The sequence below is a fragment of the Globicephala melas genome, chromosome 1 (assembly GCF_963455315.2).
Source record: "Globicephala melas chromosome 1, mGloMel1.2, whole genome shotgun sequence".
NCBI lineage: Eukaryota > Metazoa > Chordata > Mammalia > Artiodactyla > Delphinidae > Globicephala > Globicephala melas.
Genome location: NC_083314.1, coordinates 149406010 through 149427881, shown reverse-complemented (window position 1 = coordinate 149427881; position 21872 = coordinate 149406010). Strand labels below are relative to the sequence as shown.

Genomic DNA, 21872 nt, shown 5'->3' with positions numbered 1-21872 from the left:
TAGACGAGAGTTTTCTGAACACAGGGCAAGGGACAGCTGCATTGGAATCAACTGTGAGAAGCAGATTCCTTGGCCCCCAAGCTCTGAAGACCCTAATTAACATATTGGAAGTAGGAGTCTGAGTTAAAAAACACCCTCAAGTATTTTGATCTGCAGCCAGCATTGGGAACTCAGGTACAGCTGCCAGAGATTAAGGCTCAGAGAGAGGAATAATGACTTCTACTAGCTCCTGGGTACACTTTTCCCACAAGCAGTCTAGAGAATTTTGCCTTTCCTCCATGATTGACACTAGTGGTGAGCTTTACTGCTGGGTGAGGACTGCCCAGGCTTATTCTTGCCCGTACAAATAACTACCCTCTCAGGATGGCCTGGTAATCGACCTGCATCCTGGAGCCACCCAGAAAAGGACAGGATGGGTCTGGGAGATGAATCAGACCCAGGCTCTGCTCTCAAGGAGCTTACTGTCTAGGGGGGAAAACAGACACCAGAGCCTTCCTTGCCCACAGGCTGTTGGGGTGCCTCACCAGCATTTTGCATCAGCCCCAGGCTTGGTATCTCAGCACTTGTCCCACAGGGTTGTCATCTTCTGTTTACTTGTTCATCTTCCCCACTTGACCATGACCCCTGGAGGATGGAGATCCAGTCTGATTCTTCCCTGTCTCCTCAGGGTCCAGCACAGAGCCTGCCCAGAGTAGGCATCACTGAATGAACAGACGGTGAATGTTAGAGACTAGCGTGGGGTACCGATAGAGGAGACAGTGATGGAGAGGACAAGTGGAGGGGCCAGGAGGTGTTTGGGGGGACTGTGCTAAGTACAGAGAAGTTCCCTTCCTGGGAAGGTTGAGGTCTGACCCTAATGTGGGTATGAGAGACATTTAGGAGATCTTCAATCCCTTTCCTCTCATGTCCCCTCCACTTCTCCTTGCCATCAAAGTGGGACTTGCCATCAGCCTGTGGGCTTCCCTGGGGCAGAGACCTTGCTCCCCCACCCTCATATCAGAGCCAGCTGCCCTCTTCCCCCAGATGCTCCTGTCCCCACCCTGAGAGTGCGTGGAGGACCTGGAACCCAGGTTAGTTCTGGCTTCTTGGTTCTGACACGAATTAGAGGGCCTTGGCACCAGGAAGGGTGGGCAAGTCCTGGGGGGGTGGTTTCTCTCAGATACTACAAAGGTCTCCTGGGGAACCATGGCGGGCCCAACACCCCTGCGTTCCTCCGGGGATTGTACCTGTGTTCTCAGCTGTGTGGACTTGTGCCGTTTCATTTAGGATGTGATCAGTCCGTACGGCGTAACTGCAAGTTTGATTCTCAGACCTAGTGGTGATGGAAATAGGAAAGGAAGGGCCCCAGGGGCCAGGAAGAACTGTCTATCAGGATTAACTTCTCCCTTCTTGGCCTCCAGTTACAGTCTGTCCTCTACCTGTCAGTCTCCTCAATTCTTAGAATGTGTCACCTTGAGGCAGGGTCATGTCCTAGTCTTCCAGGGCCCGCATCATTCCACTCTGGGGCCTGGGGAGGACCTTGCACATAGTAGGGGCTTAGCCATACTGTTGGCCAGAAGATGGGGCCCCTGGGAGGAGCCCGTGACTCTGGCCTGTATTGGGAAGGGGTAAGGGAGAATGCCAACTTCAAGCCCAGGAAAGGTGATCCCCTGAGATTGTAAAGCCCTCTTCCCTGGCCTTGCTCTTTGCTGGGACAGTTCCCTTGACCTTGTGCTAGGTAGTGAAGAGCACTGGTCTGGGGGTGTGGCTTATTTTCACTCAGCAGACATTGATCATGGGCCTTCACTGTGCTTCCTCTCCGTGTTTCCCTTTCCTTGTCAATAGTGTGGAGAAAAGCATTTTTACCTTGCTGGGTTAGAAAAGGATCAAAAGAGATAAAGTACAGGTACCGCCTTCCCGCAGGACCGTGTTGCTCGCAGCCCTTAAAGGCCTGGCTGTGTTGCTGGCAGCGGTGATCTGAGGAAGATGACCTACCTGACCATGTGCCTCAAGGAGAGCTTCCGCCTCTACCCCGCTGTGCCCCAGGTGTACCGCCAGCTCAGCAAGCCCGTCACTTTGTGGATGGCCGCTCTCTACTTGCAGGTGGGATGGGGTGGATTCCGGGTGGAACCGGAGTCCTTGCGGGTGCTCTCTGTACCCTCGCACCAGTGGGGAAGAGCCCAGGCTTTGTGTTTGGCCTGCGTCCAAGTCCTAGCTCCATAAGGTAGGGGTGAATCCCTCTACCTCTAAGCCTCTGCTCTCTCTTCTGTAACGGGATGAGAAGGGTCCCTGCCTTACTGGGTTGTTCTCAGGAGGAAAGAGACAATATTCGTCAGGGCTGGCATGTACCACCATGCAGGTTGGGCCCTGAACAACTTCAAGAGGCATCATTCACTTCGGGTACGATGCTGTGCCATGTACAACCCATACAACCGTGTGTGGTAGCTTTGTGAGGAGTGTTTAATGCTGGATCTGACACCTAGTAAGCACCAACGAATGGTAGCTGTTACTGCTGATAGCATAATACCATGAACAAGTACTTCCCTTGAGAGTCAGGTAATAGAAAGCAGGAAGTGTGTGATAGTCCTTGCCTGTCCTACCTCGTGGTGGGGTGGGTGCATCAGTCCTTTTTCCCTTTTCCTTTCTACAGATGTCTGTGTCCAGTGTTGTGCTCAGTGAGGGGGCTACAGGAAGTAGGTGTGATGATGATCAGAGGTACTTTGATGTGTTGAGGGTGGTCATGGACTCTCTGTCACTGGCAGTGCTCATGCCCACCGTAGGAACAGTGCAGTGTGGCTCGACCCCGAGGTACGCCATCCCCGGGCCCAGAGGTCAGATGGGGTGGGTGGCTACGGGTTCAGCCTGCCCTAGGACCTGGCAGGTATTTAAGCAAGGCCTGTCCCCTCAGGTCTTCGACCCCCTGCCCTTTTCCCCAGAGAATGTGGTTGGATTTTTGCCTTCATTCTGCTCTCTGCTGGGCCCAGGTAAGGAGAGCCTAACATCCCTGGTCCTCTGGACCAGGGAGGTGAGGATGGAGGATGTCATTGGGGAGGCATCCTTTGGGGGAACTCTGGGATGAGGGGGACCATGCTGGGTGTGCGGTGACCCTGATGCAGGGGAAGTTCCAGGGACCTTCCTCCTACCATTAGCATAGTCTTGTCCTTGGCAGGTGGGTGGGTGAGTCGTTCCAAGAGAGACCCCTTAAGCCACAGCCCACAGTGTGAACCTACCTGGTCTGGGACCCTCATCATACTCCCAGGGTCTGTTTCTTAAGCCCAGGTCAATCAATCAATCAGCCAGTTATTCATCCAAAAAGAGCTACTGATTTCTGCTGGTCACTTAGAGCACTGGTTTTCATCACTCTGGACACCGTGTAGCCTGATGTCATTTTGTGCTGCTCATCGCAGGAACTGCCTCGCACAGCAGTTTGCCATGAACAAGATGAATGTGGTCACAGCCCTCTGCTTGCTCTGTTTTGAGTTTTCCCTGGACCCCTCAAGGCCACCCATCCAGATGCCCTGCTCTCCAAGAATGGCATCCACCTCCACCTGAAGTCACTGGGTCCCGGCTCTGGGAAGTAGATCTGCTGAGAGTAGGGCCCCAGCCAGCCCAGGTTGTGGCCTCTCCCTGGGTGCTGCCATCTCCAAGCTGGGTTGCAGAGTAGCTGTGTTCCCTTGTCTTCCGCAGGCTTGTGGATTAGTGGGGAATAGGCACCTGCGTAGACTGTCACCTCGAGGGCAGTGCCATGTAAACATGTGTGTCTATAAATGCTTACTATGCATGTGTTCCAGAGCTCACTCATTCATTCAACAAACATATGGTGAACACCTATTTGCTTCTAGACTCTCCATTCATCTCCCGTAATTGTCCGTCTTTCTAAAATTTACTCAGCGTTTGCTGCAGAAGCTGTGCCTTGGGATTGGCGGTTATGAGCAGGCGCTCACTCACTTCATGTGATAGATGGATGGCTTTCGAGCCTGCCCCTTCACTGAGATCTGTTTCTTTTTTAACTTTGTGTGTATGTTTTTGGAATATAACAGACATAAGGAAAAATTGCTTAAAGCAGAAATACACAAGACAATGAATTTTTTTTTAATTTTTTTAAATTTTTTATTTATTTATTTTTTTATTTTTGCGGTACGCGGGCCTCTCACTGTTGTGGCCTCTCCCGTTGCGGAGCACAGGCTCCGGACGCGCAGGCTCAGCGGCCACGGCTCACGGGCCCAGCCGCTCCACAGCACGTGGGATCTTCCCGGACTGGGGCACGAACCCGCGTCCCCTGCATCGGCAGGCGGACTCTCAACCACTGCGCCACCAGGGAAGCCCCAAGACAATGAATTTTTTAAAAAATATATTTATTTATTTACTTTTGGCTGTGTTGAGTCTGTTGCTGTGCGCGGGCTTTCTCTAGTTGTGGGGGCTACTCTTCATCACTGTGCGTGGGCTTCTCACTGCAGTGGCTTTTCTTGTTGCAGAGCATGGGCTCTAGACACTCGGGCTTCAGTTGTTGTGGCACGCAGGCTCAGGAGCTGTGGCTCGTGGGCTCTAGAGCACAGGCTCAGTAGTTGTGGTGCATGGGCTTAGTTGCACAAGTGAAGAAATGGTTTCAACAGGTATCATCAGGGAGCAGAGCCCAGTGTCCCAACCATGTCTGGCCCACGGGTGGCTCTCAAGTCTAAGATGTGTCTCCTTCCCTGATCTCTGGATCCTTAGCAGGCCAGTGAGGCAGGACTGAGGAGGCTTAAATACTACGGGAAGGAACCTGCCAAGATGCTCATCGGGGAGGAGCTTGAGCGGAGGCCTTCTGACCCTGGTCTCTTCTGACTAAGACCCCATGGGTAGAATTGCCTTTCTCTCTGAGGACACGTGTCTGTGGGAGCTCTGGAGCCAGAGGGAAGGAGGAGGCTCCATGTGAGAGGGGAGCTGGGAGCAGCGGGCACCAGAGATGAATTCCACGTAATCCTACCCGCTCGCAAGACAAACCCTGCTGCCTCCTGGGATCCAGAGGCTGTGTGCATGTGTGTGAGCAGAGCGTGCAGTGTACGAGGGGCACATATAGGTGAGGCTGCACAGGGGTGACTGTCTATGTATGTGTCCTGAGGGGTGTGCATAGGAGTGTGGACACAGCTGGGGTTTTTCCTACTGTGTGGAGTGAGCAGGGTCTCTTCTTAGTCACTCTCTTCAGCTCCTGTAAAATCCTGAGATTAGAGCTCACGTCCATGGCTGGCACCCAGAAGACAAAGTCCCCATCGTCCCATGCTCTGAGAGTGACCAGCCCGAGCCCTTCTGCACCACCTAACGCCAGGGGACCTGCCAAGCTTCCTGTCCAGGATGTTCCCAGCTAACTCTCCTGCCCCACCCCCGGTCAGGCACAGAGAGTCCTCCTGGCCCCATGTTGGAGCAGAGTGAACTAGCCCTGTGACCTAGGAACGGGAAGGGGACTGGGCCGAAGGTTCCAGCTGCAGGCAGCGGCTGGGGGAGATGTCCCCTTCAGGAGGCACATGGTGGCATCACAGCACAGCACAGGGCTACAGCAGGGTCTCGTCTGGCATCCGGGGCCCTGAGTTAGGAAGGGCAGGGGTGGGACGGGAGGAGGACCTGTGTGCAGAAGCAGCAAGAGAGCAGGGCTGGTGCAGAGAGGCTGGTGGAGGAGTGCGAGGGGCCTGGCGCTGGTCAGGGTCAGGAGGACCAGTCCCCCCGAGGTCTCCAGGAGCGCCAGGGTTGAAGAAGCCCGTCCTTGCTCAGGGCCTGGGCAGACACGCTGGGGACTGCAAGGGGCTGTCCTGTGGGGGAGGTGCACTGGCTGGTCCTCTGCTTCGGGTCTGACATCCTCTCCAAGCAGCCATGCCTCGTGCCCAGCTGGTCCTCCCAGAGCCTCCTGCACAGTCGCCCGCTCGGGCCTCTGAGGAGCCTGCAGGCCCTGCGTGTGAGGAAGAGCTGCCGGGGTCTGGTGACATGGCCAGTGCTTCTCAAATCTGGGCTGGGCTCTTCTCAAATCTCATTTGGGGTGAAGGATTGGTTCCTGAGGCCCTCCTGCTGAGCCAAGTCTGTAAGGCTTCTTTGCTCAGGGCAGGATGGGCTCTGGCTGGGCCCCTCTAAGGATGTAGCAAGGAAGCTACCACACAATAGCTGGGAGGCTCCTTCACTGATAGGTGCCCGGGGTGAGCTTCTTCCCTCTGAGCCTTTGGAGACGAGCCCTTTCTCCTGACTCAGCTGCTGTGGGAGCCTCAGGTGACAGGCGGGTTGTGGGGCGTGAGGGACCGCAGAGTGTGAGGCTGCAGGGGCGCTGGGACACGCTTGTTCTGCTGGGGTTCTGGGCCCACAGACCAGGGGTCATGTCCCCTCCTCGTCTCCTCTGCCTTCCCTCCCCTTCTCTCTCTCTTTCATTCGATCCAGCTCCTTGCAAGGGAAGACACACACGCTCCATATGACATTGTGAATTTATCCAGGGAGTGGGAAAGAGGGGAAGCCAGGTGAGTGACAAATGGGCAGACCCGTAACACACGGGAGTGATCGGGGGCCCAAGGCGATGGTAGTCACGCAGGACTTAGCAGCTACAGTAACGGCTGCCCAGGGTGTCCGTGTGCTAATCCCCGGAACTCAGAGCAAGCCTGTTTTATCTGAGTGGGACTGTGTAATCACAAAGGTCTTATGAAAGAGAAGGTGATGTGAAGACAGAAGCAGGGGGACATTTGAAGAAGCTGATGGATTTCAATATGGAGGAGGGCCCAGGAGCCAAGGAACGCAAGGATTGCAGCTCTAGATGTGGGAAAAGACAAAGGGAGGGATGCTCTCCTACATCCCTGCACCGGGGGCCCTGCCAACACCTTGGCTGTGTCCAGGGAAACCCACTTCCGGCTTCTGACTCCAGAGCTGTCAGAGAATAACTCTGTGTTGTTCGAAGTCCTTAAGGCTGTGACCAATTATTTTATCAGCAAAAGGAAGTGAATTCAGGGACAGACAGGCAGGCAGAAGGGGAGAAAGACAGGGAGAGAGTAGACAGACTGAAGGAGGGCAGGTGATCAGGGTTTAGGTGGACAGTCAGAGACACAGGTGGGTCAGAGACAGATGGAGAGATAAGCAGATAGGGAGCCTGGAGAAAGGTGAGAGGAGGAGGGCAGAACATCTGACAGGCAGGAGGCAGGAGATGAGGTAGGCCGGCAGGTGGAAAGATAGAAGCAGGAAGTGGGCACAGAGGCAAGGACGGGAGAGAGTGACAGCGAGACAGGCTGGCAGGCAGGGGCCCTCAGAGCTCGTCCTTGTCTCCAACAAGCATTACAGGAGCTTCCTGAGCTGCAAGTGGATCCCATTCTTGGGCTTCAGCACAACTCTTGGAATGGGAACAGGGACCCTGGAGGGATCGGGTGCCAGTTCAAAGCGAAGCAAGGTCAGGGCCACGGCCACCTTCATCTCATTCATGGCAAACTGCTTCCCGATGCAGTTCCTGGGTCAGGCAGGGAAAAGGAAGTGAGCAGAGGCTTCTAACCCCTGCCGGGCACAGGGCATTCAGGGCTCTCCTCCACCTGGCCCAGCCCCGATCCCTTCCTTACAGGTCACACTGAACGTGCCGCCCAAGCCTCGGTCCACCCTCTCCCCCTGACCTTTACAAAGGCCACCTCTCTCCAGGATTAGCTCCTAACTCCTACTTCTGCTCTCAGCAGTAGTAAGTCCTGTTGGGGAGGGTCGGCGCTCTAAGCCACAGGGTCAAGTCACGTGAATCAGTAAATGTGAATTAGTACTTTGTTCACTCGTCCACAGGCCGTTTCTGGTTTCTGTCCAGGCCAGGGCACTGTAGGGGGGTGTGGGCAACTCTCGGGCCCTCACCACCCATGGCAGACAAGCAGGGGCCCCAGTCCCCAGACAGGACAGGACGGAGTTGTGTAAGGAAGTCAGGATGGCAACCGGGAGGCTTCTTGGAGGGGCCACGGGTTAGCGCCCCTCGACCTGCTGGACCACTTGCCTCCCAGTTAATGTCCGGCCTCCTGTCTCCCTGCAGCCCCGCAGTCAACCCGCCCCTGGAGCCTTCCCATTCTACTCCAGCAAGGCCCCTCCTCCCATCCCGTGGGCTCCTCACTGGCCTTTCCAGTCTCCTTGCCTCCCCTCCCGCTACTGCAGCCACAGTGGCTCGGGGCCTGCTGCGCCCTCCATCACAGGGAGGACACGTCGCGGGGCCTCAGCTGCGTCACAGCGCTCTCTGGGCTGCTCCTCACTCACCTCGCACCTGTCCAGCCCCTCTTCCTCATTCCGCTGCTGTTGAGGTCCCCTCCCCCCGCCTCTGCCGGCCACATGCTCAAGACTCAGTCTAGTGACCGCCTGGCCTCCCGCCTCTGCCGCCTGCACCTCTTTCTCCCGCATCCCCAAGCAGCTTTCCTGTTAACTCAAGGACACATCACCGTCCCGTGACCAGACAGTGCCAGGAACATGGAACATTCCACAATCTGCTCAGTGAATGAACGAGTGAAAGAGTGGATGAATGCATGATGTCTGTCTTGTAAGGCCAACGTACTGACCACTACACTATGGAAACGTCGCATGTCTGTCTTGAAGAGCGGTAGTGGTTTCTTGACTGTGAACTGTTGGAGCAAGGAAAGTTCCTTTCGTCTCTGTGTTCCCATCTTGTAATATATGGTTTGGCACACAGAGGCAGGCTAATAAATAGCTTTCTATTTGAACAAAGTTAATTGAATTGAAAAAAAAAAAAAGGAGTGGATTAAAATTAAACATTAATTCTGACCTCGGAATTGAGTTGCCAGGTACCCCCTGTCCTCTGGTGGCAGCCGCATGACCTGCAGCCAATGTCTACAAGGAAGAACAGGACCTTGGCACTGACCAAATCCTAGAGCAAATTCCGGGAACGTGTTGCGTCAAGCCTGTTCTGTGAAGGTTGATTCACCGATTGAAAATTTCACAGAATTACAGGCTCAGAAAAAACTTGGATTACTAAGTAGTTCCAAAGTTATGGAAGTTACTATTTCGGAGGGGATCTGTGGCCGTTGAAGGTTTTCACAGCAGTCATTGTGGAGTGTATCATCCAGGTGAACAGCTATTTCATGTGTGCTTTGTATTGTACATGGCAGGAACCTCTCAAATGCATGCGTCCAACACAAAATAGTGAGTTTTCTCTCAAAAGCACTTGATTGCCTTCAATTCCATCCTTTTTTGCCAAAATTAGACTCTGTAGATTCTGGGACTATGGTGTATAATCCCCACGACATATATAGAATTTTGGCAACTAGAAATGGTGTCATGTTTATATGAATATGCAGTCACAACTGTTAGGTTTGACTACAGAAAGAGAAAAGACACATGTGGCTATGTAACTTTGTTCAAACGGCAACTGTAAGTGATCACATACATGGTTTGAAGCCTCAGGAGAAGAAAAGCAGCTGGAAATCTAAACCCATGCAAACACAACTGATGATACAGTGAGAGGTGGATTGTTGAATTAAGTAGAAAAGGCAGTGGGCTGGACTAGGAATGTGTGAAGAGAGAAAACTATCTTTAAAGATGACTGATAATTGTGGAAAGCAAACATCTGAAGTTTACCTTTCATGAAAAATTCTAAAGCTGAAAAGTCATACTCCTAAAGTGAGGAAAACCCTGGAATACTTTGGAACGGCCACGGCCATGGCAATGTGGCTGGTCGTTGCGGAAGTCAGGAGGTCAAGGTCTCCGTGGCGTGCCCTGAAGGCCTTCTTGTACATGGGGACACACGCCTCCTTCTCAAAACGTCAACACACAGGGACATAACTGCATACACCACATATGAATGTAGACAGTCACACACATCAGGTAGCACTCAGTGACACCCAGATGCCCCAGGTACAGAAGGCCTCACCTGGATCCTCCTGAGAAGGGCAGGAAAGCATGGCTGTGTTGAGAAGAACCTGGTGCAAACCGGGATGGGTCAAACACCTGCAGAGAGCACCGGGGCCAGGACAGGTGGGATCAAACTCCTTGCACCAATCCACCAGGGGACAAGAATCCCCGAGGGGAGCAGGGGAGGTGCTGGTCTGGAGAGAGCATCCCATCCCCTCCTCCATCATACCTCTGGGTTCGGCCACACCTTCGGGTTGTGGTGAAGCCCATAAAAGAAGAGGGAGAGCGGGACTCCTGTGGGGCAGGGAGGAGAGAGAGAAGACCGATGGTACCCATGGCAACAGGGGCAATGTGCACAAAAGGCCCAGGAGCCACCATGAGAGCTGCCCTCCATCCCTCTGAATGAAGTGGTGCTCTTGCAAGACAGGTGGGCTGGAGGTGACCAAGCACATGAGCACAGATTAGGAGCAGGTAACCATGGCCAGGACTGAGAAGGAAAAGAATTGGAGGCTTAGTATCAGGATCGCCTCACATGAAAACTCACAGTTATCAGATGCCATCATGAGCCCTCGGGGAAAGTGCATTAACTCATCTAATCCTCACAGCAGCCCTCAAGGAAGGCACTCCTATCCGCATGTGCAGATGAGGCACCTAAGCTTCTGAGAGATTAAGGGACGTGACCATAATCCCACAGCTAGGAGGTGGCAGGGCTGGGATTCAGACCCACTGGGAGGTGAGCCAATGGGTGGCCTCCAACCATGGCAGGGCTCTCAGACCTGATCATCAGCTGCTCTCGGCCATCCACCTGAGGGCTCCTCAGAGACTGGACCAACTGACCCATGACAATGGATTCTCTGAGCTCCCTCATTTACTTAGACCCCATATGGAAAGAACAACATCTCCACCTGCTTCTCTCTTAAGCCTTGATGTCTCAAGGAATTAGAATTTTCAGGCTCTATTACAAGACCACCTTCAGGGTCTAGCATTTGTTTACTGAGCTTTTGCTGTGTTCAACTTCTGTGTCAAGCATTTTACAAAACTTGTCCAAACTACAGAGTACACATTAATTATCTTAAGGTGGAAACGAGTCAGAGCATCTCAGAACTGGGAAAGCACATGTGGATTTCTGATCTCCCAGGTGGTCATGCAGAGTGCTTAGTTCAGTGGGTATGGGTGAAGCTCATACCTGCAGGTAAGGAGCGTCCATCAGGGAAGGTGATGGGCTTGCTCAGATCTCTGAAAATGAACGGCACTGGTGGATAGAGTCGCAGTGCCTCCTTGATGCACATGGTGATGTAGGGCATCTGTTCCAGGTGGTCCCTGAAAGGCAGCCCATTTGAGAGCGGCAGAGCCAGACAAGCAGGGGTCCTCCACTCGCGGAGGGGCGAGGTCCTCCCACCTGTTGGGCACTCACCAGGTGATGGATGCGCCATCCCCCAGGAGGCTCTGGATCTCTTCCCGGCACCTCTGCTGATGCTCAGGGTGGGAGGCCAGAGCATAGAGGGTCCAGGAGATGCCACTGGCTGTGGTGTCGTGACCCTCAAACATGAACGTATCCACTTCGGCACGGAGCTCCCTGTCAGACAAGCTGCTCCCATTCTCCATCTGCGGAGGCAGGGAGAGTGCAGGGTCTGCCCTTCCTCTGTGCTTCTGGGCAAAGCCTCAGGCCTCTCCTGCCCACACTCACTCTGGCGAAGAGGAGGATGTCCAGGAAATCCAGGTGCCTCTTACTCCTCACCTTCTCCAGCTCTCCCTCCTTCTGTAGGTGAGCCTTCCTCAGCTTGATCACTCCATCTGTCCCAGAACAGTGGTTCCCAGGCAGAGCTGAGGGCTCCTGGGGGCTCAGATGCAGCACCCACTGTACCCCTATCTGCCCCTCAGGCCCAATCTGGGTACCAGGTGGATGAGGACGAGGGTGGGAATGGGCGCACATGTCAGGGCAGAGAGCTCCAGCATCGTCTGATCCAGGTCGGGAATCCCCTCAATAGCACAGCCCACGGAGGCTCTGCCTGGATGATGCTGGGAGGGGGTCTCATTCCACCGTCAGCAACGTGGTGACACATGTGTCTCCCTGCACCTCACCTGACACCCTGACGTCTCGGGTCCCAACCCCTGCACCAGGAAGTACCCAGTGTGGGTGTGTGCCAGCCCCTGAAGAGGAAGCAGGAGTCTGGGCCCTGCCTGAGGGGTCAAGGCCAGGCCCTTTTACATGTGCATGATGGGGGTGGGTGGGCGGGAGATGCCCAGAAGGATCAGAAGAACCTGTGTGTTGATGGGTGAGCTGACAGGCACGGTGGCTCCAGCGGCCTTCAGGGCTCAGCCTGTAGATGATGTCGTTCTGGTAGAAGATATTCCTCACCCGGGAAAAACTCAGATTGCTGAGGTCCTTGATGGCTTGGATGTAGGATTGGATTTTCCTGAAGGGAGAGGATGCAGAGGAGACTGGATTGGAGGGAACCTCTGACCTGGAGACGGAGTGGGGCTCCGGGTGGGGATTCCTCAGTCAGTGGGGACAGGCAGCACTGAAGCTTTGTCATTTCTGCCTTACAGCCCTGGAGGCACTTAGTCCTTTACAAGTGGCCTGAGCAGCCAGGCTTCTCCCTGTGCAGGAATCAGGGACCTGTGACTGAGTCAAGGTTGGTCTGGGTGGAATTTGACTGTGGTCCATGGCTCTGTGCAGAATATTGCTTTTAGAGCTCATAAGTGTCCACGCTGCCCTAACTGCTTCTCAGGTAAGTCCTCCCCAGCTGGTGAGAACAAGGACCCTGCCGTTGAAAGGTTGTCACTGACCTGTCTGTCTGGATGCTGCCCTGGTGGCTGAAGGCACACTTCATGATGGTGTCCAGGGTCATCAAGGAGACGTGTCCAAGGACCTCCAGATGTGAGTCCAGGCTAACGAGCTCCTCCCACTTGTCCTGTGGTGGGAGGGGTACATTGACCCTGCTCTGCTCTCCCAGAAGGCCTGTGCTGACAAGGCCGGGCTCTCTCTCTGTCTCTAAATCTTCGGAAGAGATTTCCTCACTTTCTAAGCAGATGTGTTTTAGCAATTTAAGGCTGTATCACACACATGTAATGTGACGTCTATTTTCTCAGAATCTTTTATTATATAATTAATCATGTTCTCTCATAATATTCTGTATTAGTTCCAAAGTTTAGGAACAAGTGTTGATCATAACCACCTTATGGGAGGCCAGAAAACATAGCTTCTCAGGGAACAAATGTGGAGTCTTTTGTGTCCTGAGATTGGAACCGGACAGGTGATGCCCAACACTAGTATGCAAATATTTCAAGGCAAGGAAAAGCTTATGGGGCTCTATTGGGGCTCCTAGGAAGGGACATGAGGTACTTCAATTCCTTTTATTCATTTCATGTTAGCTGAGACCAGGTGGTGCCCAGTCCGGATGAGAGGTGATGCTTGTGAAGACCCAGCTCTCTGCGTGTAAACCTGGCCTCATTTCCTCCCATGAGTGGCTCAATTCCATGCAGAGGCCCTGGACTCCATGCCAGAGTCTATCTGAGTAACATCCTAGGATGCCCACTCTACCACTGAAGCTGCCATTGTCCAGGGCAGCCAGGGGCAGTTTGCACTGCTGTCCAGGGGAATGACCCTTGCTCTTTCCTTTGTGTTGAAGATGTGGAGATGAGAGGAGAGTGGACTCTCAATACACCATGGCCTTGCTTTCCCTTTCCTTGGATCCAAGCTGGTGCTGGGATACCCCTCTGTCCCATCCAGTTTTGGTGAGCACTGTCTCAGAGTACGTTCTGAATGCATAATTCTGGGGGCTGTGTCTGACGGATGCCTGAGGGACACAAGTGTTTGAGAGTGGACTTTTTTTTTTTTTTTTTTTGCGGTACGCGGGCCTCTCACTGTTGTGGTCTCTTCCATTGCAGAGCACAGGCTCCGGACGCGCAGGCTCAGCGGCCGTGGCTCACGGGCCCAGCTGCTCCGCGGCATGTGGGATCCTCCCGGACTGGGGCACGAACCCATATCCCCTGCATCAGCAGGCGGACTCTCAACCACTGCGCCACCAGGGAAGCCCCTGAGAGTGGACTTTGTCAGCAGTGCTGGATATGAGTGGGTCCAGGTGACGAGGGATAGACTCACCAGCATTACTCGGACAGAGTCGGCCATGAGACCCACGTAGGGCTTCAGGATGTCATAGTGGAAGGCTGGGGTCAGCATCCGCCGGTGCTGGAACCACGTCTGCCCCTCCAACACAAGCAAACCATTCCCTGGGCCACAGATGGGTGTGTGTGTGGGTCGGGGAGCCTGGATCAGAGGGACGACTGGGCACAACTTGGGAGGAACCAAAGGTGTCAGGAAAAGACACACCATGGGCAAAGGTAGGAAAGGCCAGTACAGTTCAGGAATGTGAATTTCCAGAATGGTTGGTCCATAGGATGTGATTATGACAGCTGTGAGACAGAGGTTGAAGAAGAGTAGGGGGGCAGGTGATAGAAGGAATTAGTTAATAGTCAGGCTGAGAACATCGCAGAGGACTGAGAAGTGATGAAGAAGAGGCTGAGCTTCAGGCGGGCTCTCAGCACCATTACAAAGGGTGAGAGTTTCACTGGAAGGAGAGAAATGAGGCTTGACTGAGAGATGAGGTGGTGACAGGGTGCCTGGTACCCGTTGTTCTCCATTAAGCAAAGAGATAGCTCTTGGTAAACCTAACTGGTGGGTGGACTGCAGTTGTATTTAAATGTACTTACCAATCCAGGGGATCAGCATTCTGTAGGAATCGTGAGACTTTGGGTCTGAAAGGGAAGGAAGGGAAGTGGAGGGCAGCGAACAAGGCAGGCAGCCCCCAGAGCAGCTGTGGTACCTTCCATTCCTCATGCTGGTCAGCTGGCAGTCTGTCTCTAGCCACCTCCCTCTTGCCTCCCATCCCTGACTCTCTCTGTCCTGATGGTCACTGTGGGCCCAGGAAGGCAGACTCAGTGTCCCAGCAGCAGAACACCCACAGGACTAAGATGGTGAATCGGCAAGAAAGATAGGCTCTGCTCAGCGCCACAGAGTAAGAAAGGAGCCTGTGGGTTTCTACAGTTTGTGGTGGTTTGGCCATTTCATGACCCAGGACAGGCAACAGTGAGAGGTGCCAAACCTACATCAGTGTGGACAGGGAATTGTCTTCCAGACCTGGGATCATCTCAGTTGGGTTAAAACAAGAAAGTAAGGCAGGAAAGAGAAGCCAGCCCCACCCGGGTGCTGAAGCACTCACTGTGCGTGAGTGATGCTGGCCTTAGTCTGGCTTGTGGGCTGCAAGGACGGCTGGTAGGGAGCCAGGTACTGATGGCTGTAGTGCCAGTTTCTTCTGGAATTTCACAGATCCAGGGCCATGTACCCGAGAGGGAAGATTTTCTCCTGCTGGGATGTGGGTTTCCCTCTCACCTGATCTCCCCAGGACCGCCTTCATGTAGTCAGGGTCATAGATCAACACCAGGGCTTTTGTCCCCCACAGCCAGCGAGCACAGGCACTTGGGTACTTCTCTACCCACTTCAGTAGGGGTTGCAGCTCGGTCTCGTCTTGGAACTGTCCCCAAGGGAAAGATAAATCAATAAAACCCTTCTCTGAGTTCCAGTGCTGGAGTGGGGGTGAAGGGCAGGATGGGTACAGGGAGATCATTCTTGATCGATCAGCAGAACTAGGAGTTTGGAACTATTTCTTCTGACCTGGGCTCTGCCCCAGACCTGCTGGCTGTCCACCTTTGTCCTAGGACCACATTCTGTCCCCTTGCTGGGTAGAGCCCTGGGCCACCAGTACGAACTGCCTACAGAAACTTACATCAGGGATTCACTCCCAGCCGTAGAAAACTTTGGGAAGTGATTCGTACAACATTTGCATGAGCAATTTATGATAATTCGTATCACTTGGTAAGTAGTTTTGTCATATAATTTTGTTTATTTAGAGAATAAAATATATTATAAAAATTAAATTTATAAATTAATTTCATTTTGCTATACTGGTTGTTATATATTTTCAGTAGTACCCCAGCATACATATAAATGTTTGTTAATTTGAAAGAGTGTCGGATGTATATGGATAAGTGAGAAAAATTATATACTAAATTGTGTTTGTATCATATTATTTTACATATTGCGTGTGTACACAGATTCTGGATGTATATATGGAAGGTTTTGATATGTGGATTATTTTATCCCATTTTCATTTACCAGTGTCCAGAAACTTGTGTACACTTTCCACCACCTAAAGGAATCTCCTGAAACTCCTCAGTGTGGACCACAAAGGCCCTTGCTGTCTGCATTTACCCTCTCTATTCTTGCCTCCTGCTGGGCTGGTGAGTCCACAGGACCCATTGCTCTGCCCCCAAAGATGCTGCTGCCTGTGCGCCTTGCACTGGTCCCACCTGCTCACACTTCTAAGCCTCTGCCCAGGTTCTTTCCTCTACCTGGTGTGCCCCTCCTCTTTGCCACAGAGCAACTGCCTCTCTTTAACGTTGCAGATTCAGCTTCGTTTTATCAGCTCTGGATTTCTCGTCAACATTTGGTCCTAGGCATGTTCCATGCAGTCACCTCGTCTTTAATTCAATGGCTTCTGTGTAACTCAAAGCAACCATCTGCCACTTTGGTATCTAATCTCTGCCTGCATCCTTCTACCATCAGGACTCACCAGCTCTGAGGCAACTTGCCTACTGTGGGATGGGTTCCTTCACTGATCACGTATTTACTGAGCATCTACTATGTGCCAGGCACTGGTTTAAGGCACTGAATGAGAATGTGGCTGTAGATGCTTGTCTGTTTGGAGCCTCCAGGAGGAGACAGCGAGATTGAGGACATGACAACCGTAGGGGCTCATGAATGTGTGATGGAGGGAAGACCAAGCCTCTGGGGAAGCTTTGGGGAAGGGGCCCTAACTCAGATCTGGACATTAGAAAGCTCTTTGTCATGCATGTACTCATTCGTTGAGTCATCATTTACCCAGATGCTCTCAGGTTATAAAGATGAACCAGAGGAAGGCTCTCCCGGAAGGAGCTCACAGCTATGACACTGCAGACAAAACTAGTGGAATCCGGTTAGCACTGCTTTATGAGAAGGACAGCCAAGGGAAGAAGGGTTATCCCCTCCGCTCCTGGGAGACCCGTAAAGACATCTTGGAGGAGGTGGCTTGGAGTTGGGCCTTTGTAGACAGACATATGAGGGACAAGATCATTCCAGGTAGAGGGTACATGGGAGCAGAGTCCCAGAGGCCAGAATGCCCAGGCAGGCGGGGAGGATGCTGAGTAACCTGGGGTGCCGGAGATTAGGAAGGAGAGGGGAGAGAGGTACTGGGCCAGCCCACGTGGGGCTCGGGCTGTTTCCGGTTCCCGTCTTTGGCTCCACTCTACTCTAATCACGCTGCAGAGAAAGGGAGGCCTCAGCTCTCTGCAACCCCTGATTTTCTCCCAGCATTTGTTCAGTCCACAAACCCTTGATGAGCCCCTCTCCACATGGCCCCTGGCGTGGCTCTGAGCCCCCCGCCGACCAGGCTAGTGCTGCCAGTGCTGGGTGGGTAGGCGCTGCCCCTGCCCAGCCTGCAAGCCGCTCCTTCCCTCCTTCCTGTCCCTCCACACACTGGATGGGCAGCCCTCTGCGCAGGCTCCGTGCAGGGTGCTGGGGGTGAGGGGGATTTCACGCTCGGTTCCGAGAGCACATAGTCCACTGAGGGAGGACACCAGGGGGGCGACCTCACCCTGCGGATGCTGCAACTCAAATGTCAGTTCTCCTTACCTGGCATCATCCTGGGAACCTCGCTCATGTGTGCCAGCAACTTGTCAGGGTTTAAGCACCGAAATCAGGAGACTGGAAAATTCCTCAGTCTTAAACCGAGCCAGTTTATCCCTACAGCTGACATAAACCCCCACGCAGCAGGTGGGTCTCTTTTCCTGTCACCTGACACCTTCTTAGATTCCTGTCTGTCATCTCCACGGACAGTGAGCCCACAGGGCAGCGTCCATCAGACTGATGTCTGTGCTCCCAGGCAAGCTCAGGGCCAGGCAGAGAGGATGCGATTGAGGGATGGGGCAGGGAAGCATCTAGAAGCCTGTTCTATGAGAACAGCTGAAGCTGCTCAGCCTGGAGACGGGGGAGACTCAGGAAGGAAGAGCCACTGTCCTCAAAGTGCAGGGCTGCCAGGACAGCCTGCAGATCTCCCTAAGGAAGGAGTGTCTGATAGACCCAAGGACACCAGCATGGGGTCCTGGGAGGGAGGGAGCTCCCCGGACTGGGATGAGGAGCCAAGACCTGAGAGGTAAGCTGGGTCCTTTTGTGAGGCCACGTGCTCGTCCCACAACAAGGCTTCGTCCCATGGGCTTGCTCACCAGGACCACGGTCTGAGAGCCCCGGCCCTCCCTGCCCTCCCACTTCCCCGTCCCACTCCATCCTACCTCCTGCATGTGCCCATAGAGCCAGTGGGAAGGAGGAGACGGGAACTGCTGGAGGGCTTTGAGCAGCCACTGTCTGTGCAGGTAGAGCTGTGCTGCCTTGAGCAGAAGCAGAACCAGGCCGAGCAGGGAGGCCACCTGCAGGAGCCCAGAGACACCGCCCAGGGCTCTGGGGGTGCTCAGCACAGAGACACTCATGGTGCAGCGGCTTCTGGATTGCTGACTGTCCCTGAAGGTGGCTGACCTCCCCTGAACACCCAGCCTGGTCAGGGAGGCTTGCCCCGCCCACCTGGGTGAGGGTGAAGGTGAGGACAGAGCTCAGACCTGGGTCTCCCGAGTTGTCTTTTGTTTTTTTTTTTTTTAATTTAAACCAATATCTGTTACAAAATGTAAGTAATATAAAGAGACGATAATATTTATAAATAGAAATGGGAGTTTAGGTTGTAGCAGGATCCTGCAAACTATCACGTGCTTACTTTTTAAAAAACTTATACAAATGGAAATAAAACAGAAAAATGAATGTTTTTTTAAAACTTCTTTGAATAACATATCCCTGTGATATCTTGTTTAACACTGTGATATTGTACAGAACCAGAGTTTAAGTCTGTAGTATCATCTAGCTGTGGACTACCCTGCGTGACCACATGAATCATTTTCATTCGTCTCATGCAACTGAAAATTCCATCTCCCCCGCTTTTTTTTTTAACTAACCAGTAAGTTAATGAACACTGAGGGTATGGATGCTTAATATTTTCTTAAGTTTGCAGTGATATGTCTGTGTCAATACCCCTGCCTTCCTTCTTAAGAAATGAGAGAATACAAATTTGAAATGCAGTAAAATATGGCTACTATTGAAATACGATAGTCTTAGTTTTAAAAAAGGTTTAGGATTATGTACTTAATATTTAAATAAATTTAATTCAGATCTCTTGCTTTAGTCACCTTTTGAGGCTTAAAGATTCTTAAAGCAAGATTCCTTTCAGAGTCATTGTTTTCACCTTGCTGTTTATTAATTATTGACTTAATCTGTGTTTGTCTGCATCCTCCATTCTTTCTCTCTGTACGATCATGCCTTCATCTCTCAGCAATGTTTCTGGAGGCTCTACCTCGTACCAGACACTTTACTAGAAGCTGGAGATACAGTCACAGATAAACAGATACAGTCGCTGTCCTTGTGCAGCTGGGTCCAGGCGATGCAGGAGGGAACGTCTACCCTTCTGGGGTTGGCACCTTACCATTCTGCCACCATCATGTCTGAGTGGCACTGCTGAATCCTATTCCAAGAATCTGATTCTAATCTCATGGCCAAGGCGTCCATCTGCTATAGTCAACTGTGGTTGGTGGTGAATAGGGCTTTCAAAGGCCGACCCTTTGCGAGGGAAGAGATCTCAGAGCAGACATCCAAATGAATGTCAAATACATGAATGAGTAGATGGGTAGAAGGACTCATTCGTTTATTTGTAACTATGTGTTGAGTACTTACTTTGGATCAATTACCATCCTAGGAGCTAGAGATCCAGCAGTGAACAACAAGATCCCTGCTGTTGTGGAGCTCCTGTTCTAGTGGGGGTGTGGGCGGGGCTGACAATCCTGCCCTGAACTGAGACGTGTCCTGCTTGAATTCATTCTGGGGGCTGCTCTGTGTTCCCAGGTCACGTCCATCATTGGGACTGCCCTGCTCTGTTGATCCAGTGCAGACACTGACTGGTGGGAGCCTCTTACCTCCCCAGCTGTGTTACCTGGTTTTCCTGGATCTCCTCTTGTTGGCCCTGAGGACTTGGGGTCCGTGTTTCCGCACAGGAGCATGCCTCCTTTCTGATTGCTTGGTGCCCAAGCCAGCCAGCTGCCTGCAAATCATTCTTCATTGGCACTGCCTTTGTTCTACCCGATTATGTATGGCATTCTAATTCCTGACTTTGCCAATATTAGAGGGGTTGAAAGAAATCTCAGTATTATAAGAGCTAGAAATATTTGGTTGTGGTTGCTATATTAGGCCAGTAGAAATTGAGAGGTGATTAAGCACCATGAGTAGTATAATTTACGTAAGAGAAATTATCTACTTATTGAGTCTATATATTCTCTGATGGCCATCTATATAATGGGAACATCACTGGAGGTGTTTTAGTGGTTCCATCGGTCAACTCTTAAGTCAGAAAAGTGACAACTGCATCAAAAAAAGACCAGAATTTCTCAAAATCAAAATAATCTGGAAATCGAATACAACAATTTTCATGAACAAACTGGGCTTTGGCTGACTCTCTGTGGCTGACTCCAGTAGGAGCCATCTTAGCTCCGCTCTGCTGATAATCGCTCTGCCTCCTTCTCTTGAGAAAACACTGGCTCTCCCCGTGTGCCCTCACCCCCTGCATCCCCCCAGGGCTGAGTGCTGGCTCACTCAGTGGGTAGGCACTGCCCTTCCCCAGCCTGCAAGCTGTTCCTTTCTCTCCATCCTCTCTCACTCCACACGCTGGGCAGAGCATCTCTCCAGGTCAGGCTCTGTGCTGGGTACTGGCGTCCAGGAAGGGGATGATATCTCAGCCCCAGGAAGCTCGCAGTACGCGGTATGAGGGAAGAGAGCCCAGAGATGAACAGACCCTACTTAATGGCACAGTCAAATGTCAATACCCTTTGCCTAGAGGCCATCCTTGAGGCCTGATTGATCAGTTTGCCTGGGAATATCACAGTTTTAACCACTCAGAGTCCTGCATTCCACCAAACTGAGCCAGTTGGCCCCCCTCTGGCTGACATAACCCCCCACCCAGCAGGTGGGCCTCTTTTCCTGTCACCTGACACCTTCTTAGATTCCTGTCTATCATCTCCATGGACTGTGAACCCACAGGACAGCATCCATCAGACTGATGTCTGTGCTCCCAGGCAAGCTCAGGGCCAGACAGAGAGGATGCGATTGAGGGATGGGGCAGGGAAGCATCTAGAAGCCTGTTCTATGAGAACAGCTGAAGCTACTCAGCCTGGAGAGCAGGGAGACTTAGTAAGAAGAGCAATTGTCCTCGAAGCGCAGGGCTGCTAGGACGGCCTGCAGATCTCCCTAAGGAAGGAGTGTCTGACAGACCCGAGGACAGCAGCACGGGGTCCTGGGAGGGAGGGAGCTCCCCGGACTCACTGATTGATTGATCAAATATTCCTGGTTTTTCCCAGGAACCACGTGCTTGTTACACAACAAGACTTTGTCCTGTGGACTTGCTGACCAGGACCATGCTCTGAGAGCCCTGGCCCTCCCTGCCCTCCCACTCCCCCCGTCCCACCCCTTCCTACCTCCTGGTTGTGCCCGTGGCTAATTAGAAGCCCTTCAAGAACATTTTTATAATCACATTGGAGAGATCGGTTTTGCAATATCAATAGCAAAATCATTTCTCCATTCAAATACATGAGAATTTCAAGATTAAGTTTTATCTTTAATCTAAATTATGATATTTTCCTACTAATAAGTTTAATTTGAAGTGCAACCAGAAAATGTGCTCAACTGGGACTGCACCCCTTGCTTCCATCACCCGTAGAGGGTCCACCAGTTTCAGTCCTACTTTATTGAAGTACTACAGTTGTAGCAGGAGTAGTTTTACTTATTCCCTTTTATCCTTTGTTAGAATGGATATTTATTACGTTGAGGTAGGTTCCCTCTATGCCCACCATCTGGAGAGTTTTTATCATAAATGGCTGTTGAATTTTGTCAAAAG

At 52.3% G+C, this 21872-nt stretch overlaps 1 protein-coding gene across 1 annotated transcript; it reads right to left on the bottom strand.

The window, feature by feature from the left end:
- Nucleotides 1-7254: 7254 nt before the first annotated feature.
- On the bottom strand, nt 7255-18378 carry LOC115860512 (taurochenodeoxycholic 6 alpha-hydroxylase-like). The gene is made up of 12 exons (XM_030870394.2): nt 18184-18378; nt 15191-15332; nt 14512-14556; nt 13904-14031; nt 12589-12713; nt 12061-12215; nt 11486-11592; nt 11213-11403; nt 10985-11118; nt 10028-10092; nt 9818-9894; nt 7255-7423 (listed from the first exon to the last, which is right to left on the bottom strand). Exons 1-12 carry the CDS (start codon nt 18376-18378, stop codon nt 7255-7257), a joined length of 1533 nt encoding a protein of 510 aa, XP_030726254.1.
- Between the last annotated feature and the right edge of the window lie 3494 nt (nt 18379-21872).

Bases quoted from the DNA above. Each gene is read 5' to 3' on its own strand.
- LOC115860512 (XM_030870394.2), bottom strand. From the start codon at position 18,378: ATGAGTGTCTCTGTGCTGAGCACCCCCAGAGCCCTGGGCGGTGTCTCT. The intron at 14,557-15,190 runs GTGAGAGGGAAA...CTTCCCTTTCAG, and splicing joins GGCGGTCCTGGGGAGATCAG to ACCCAAAGTCTCACGATTCC. The intron at 11,404-11,485 runs GTGAGTGTGGGC...CTGCCTCCGCAG, and splicing joins ACATCCTCCTCTTCGCCAGA to ATGGAGAATGGGAGCAGCTT.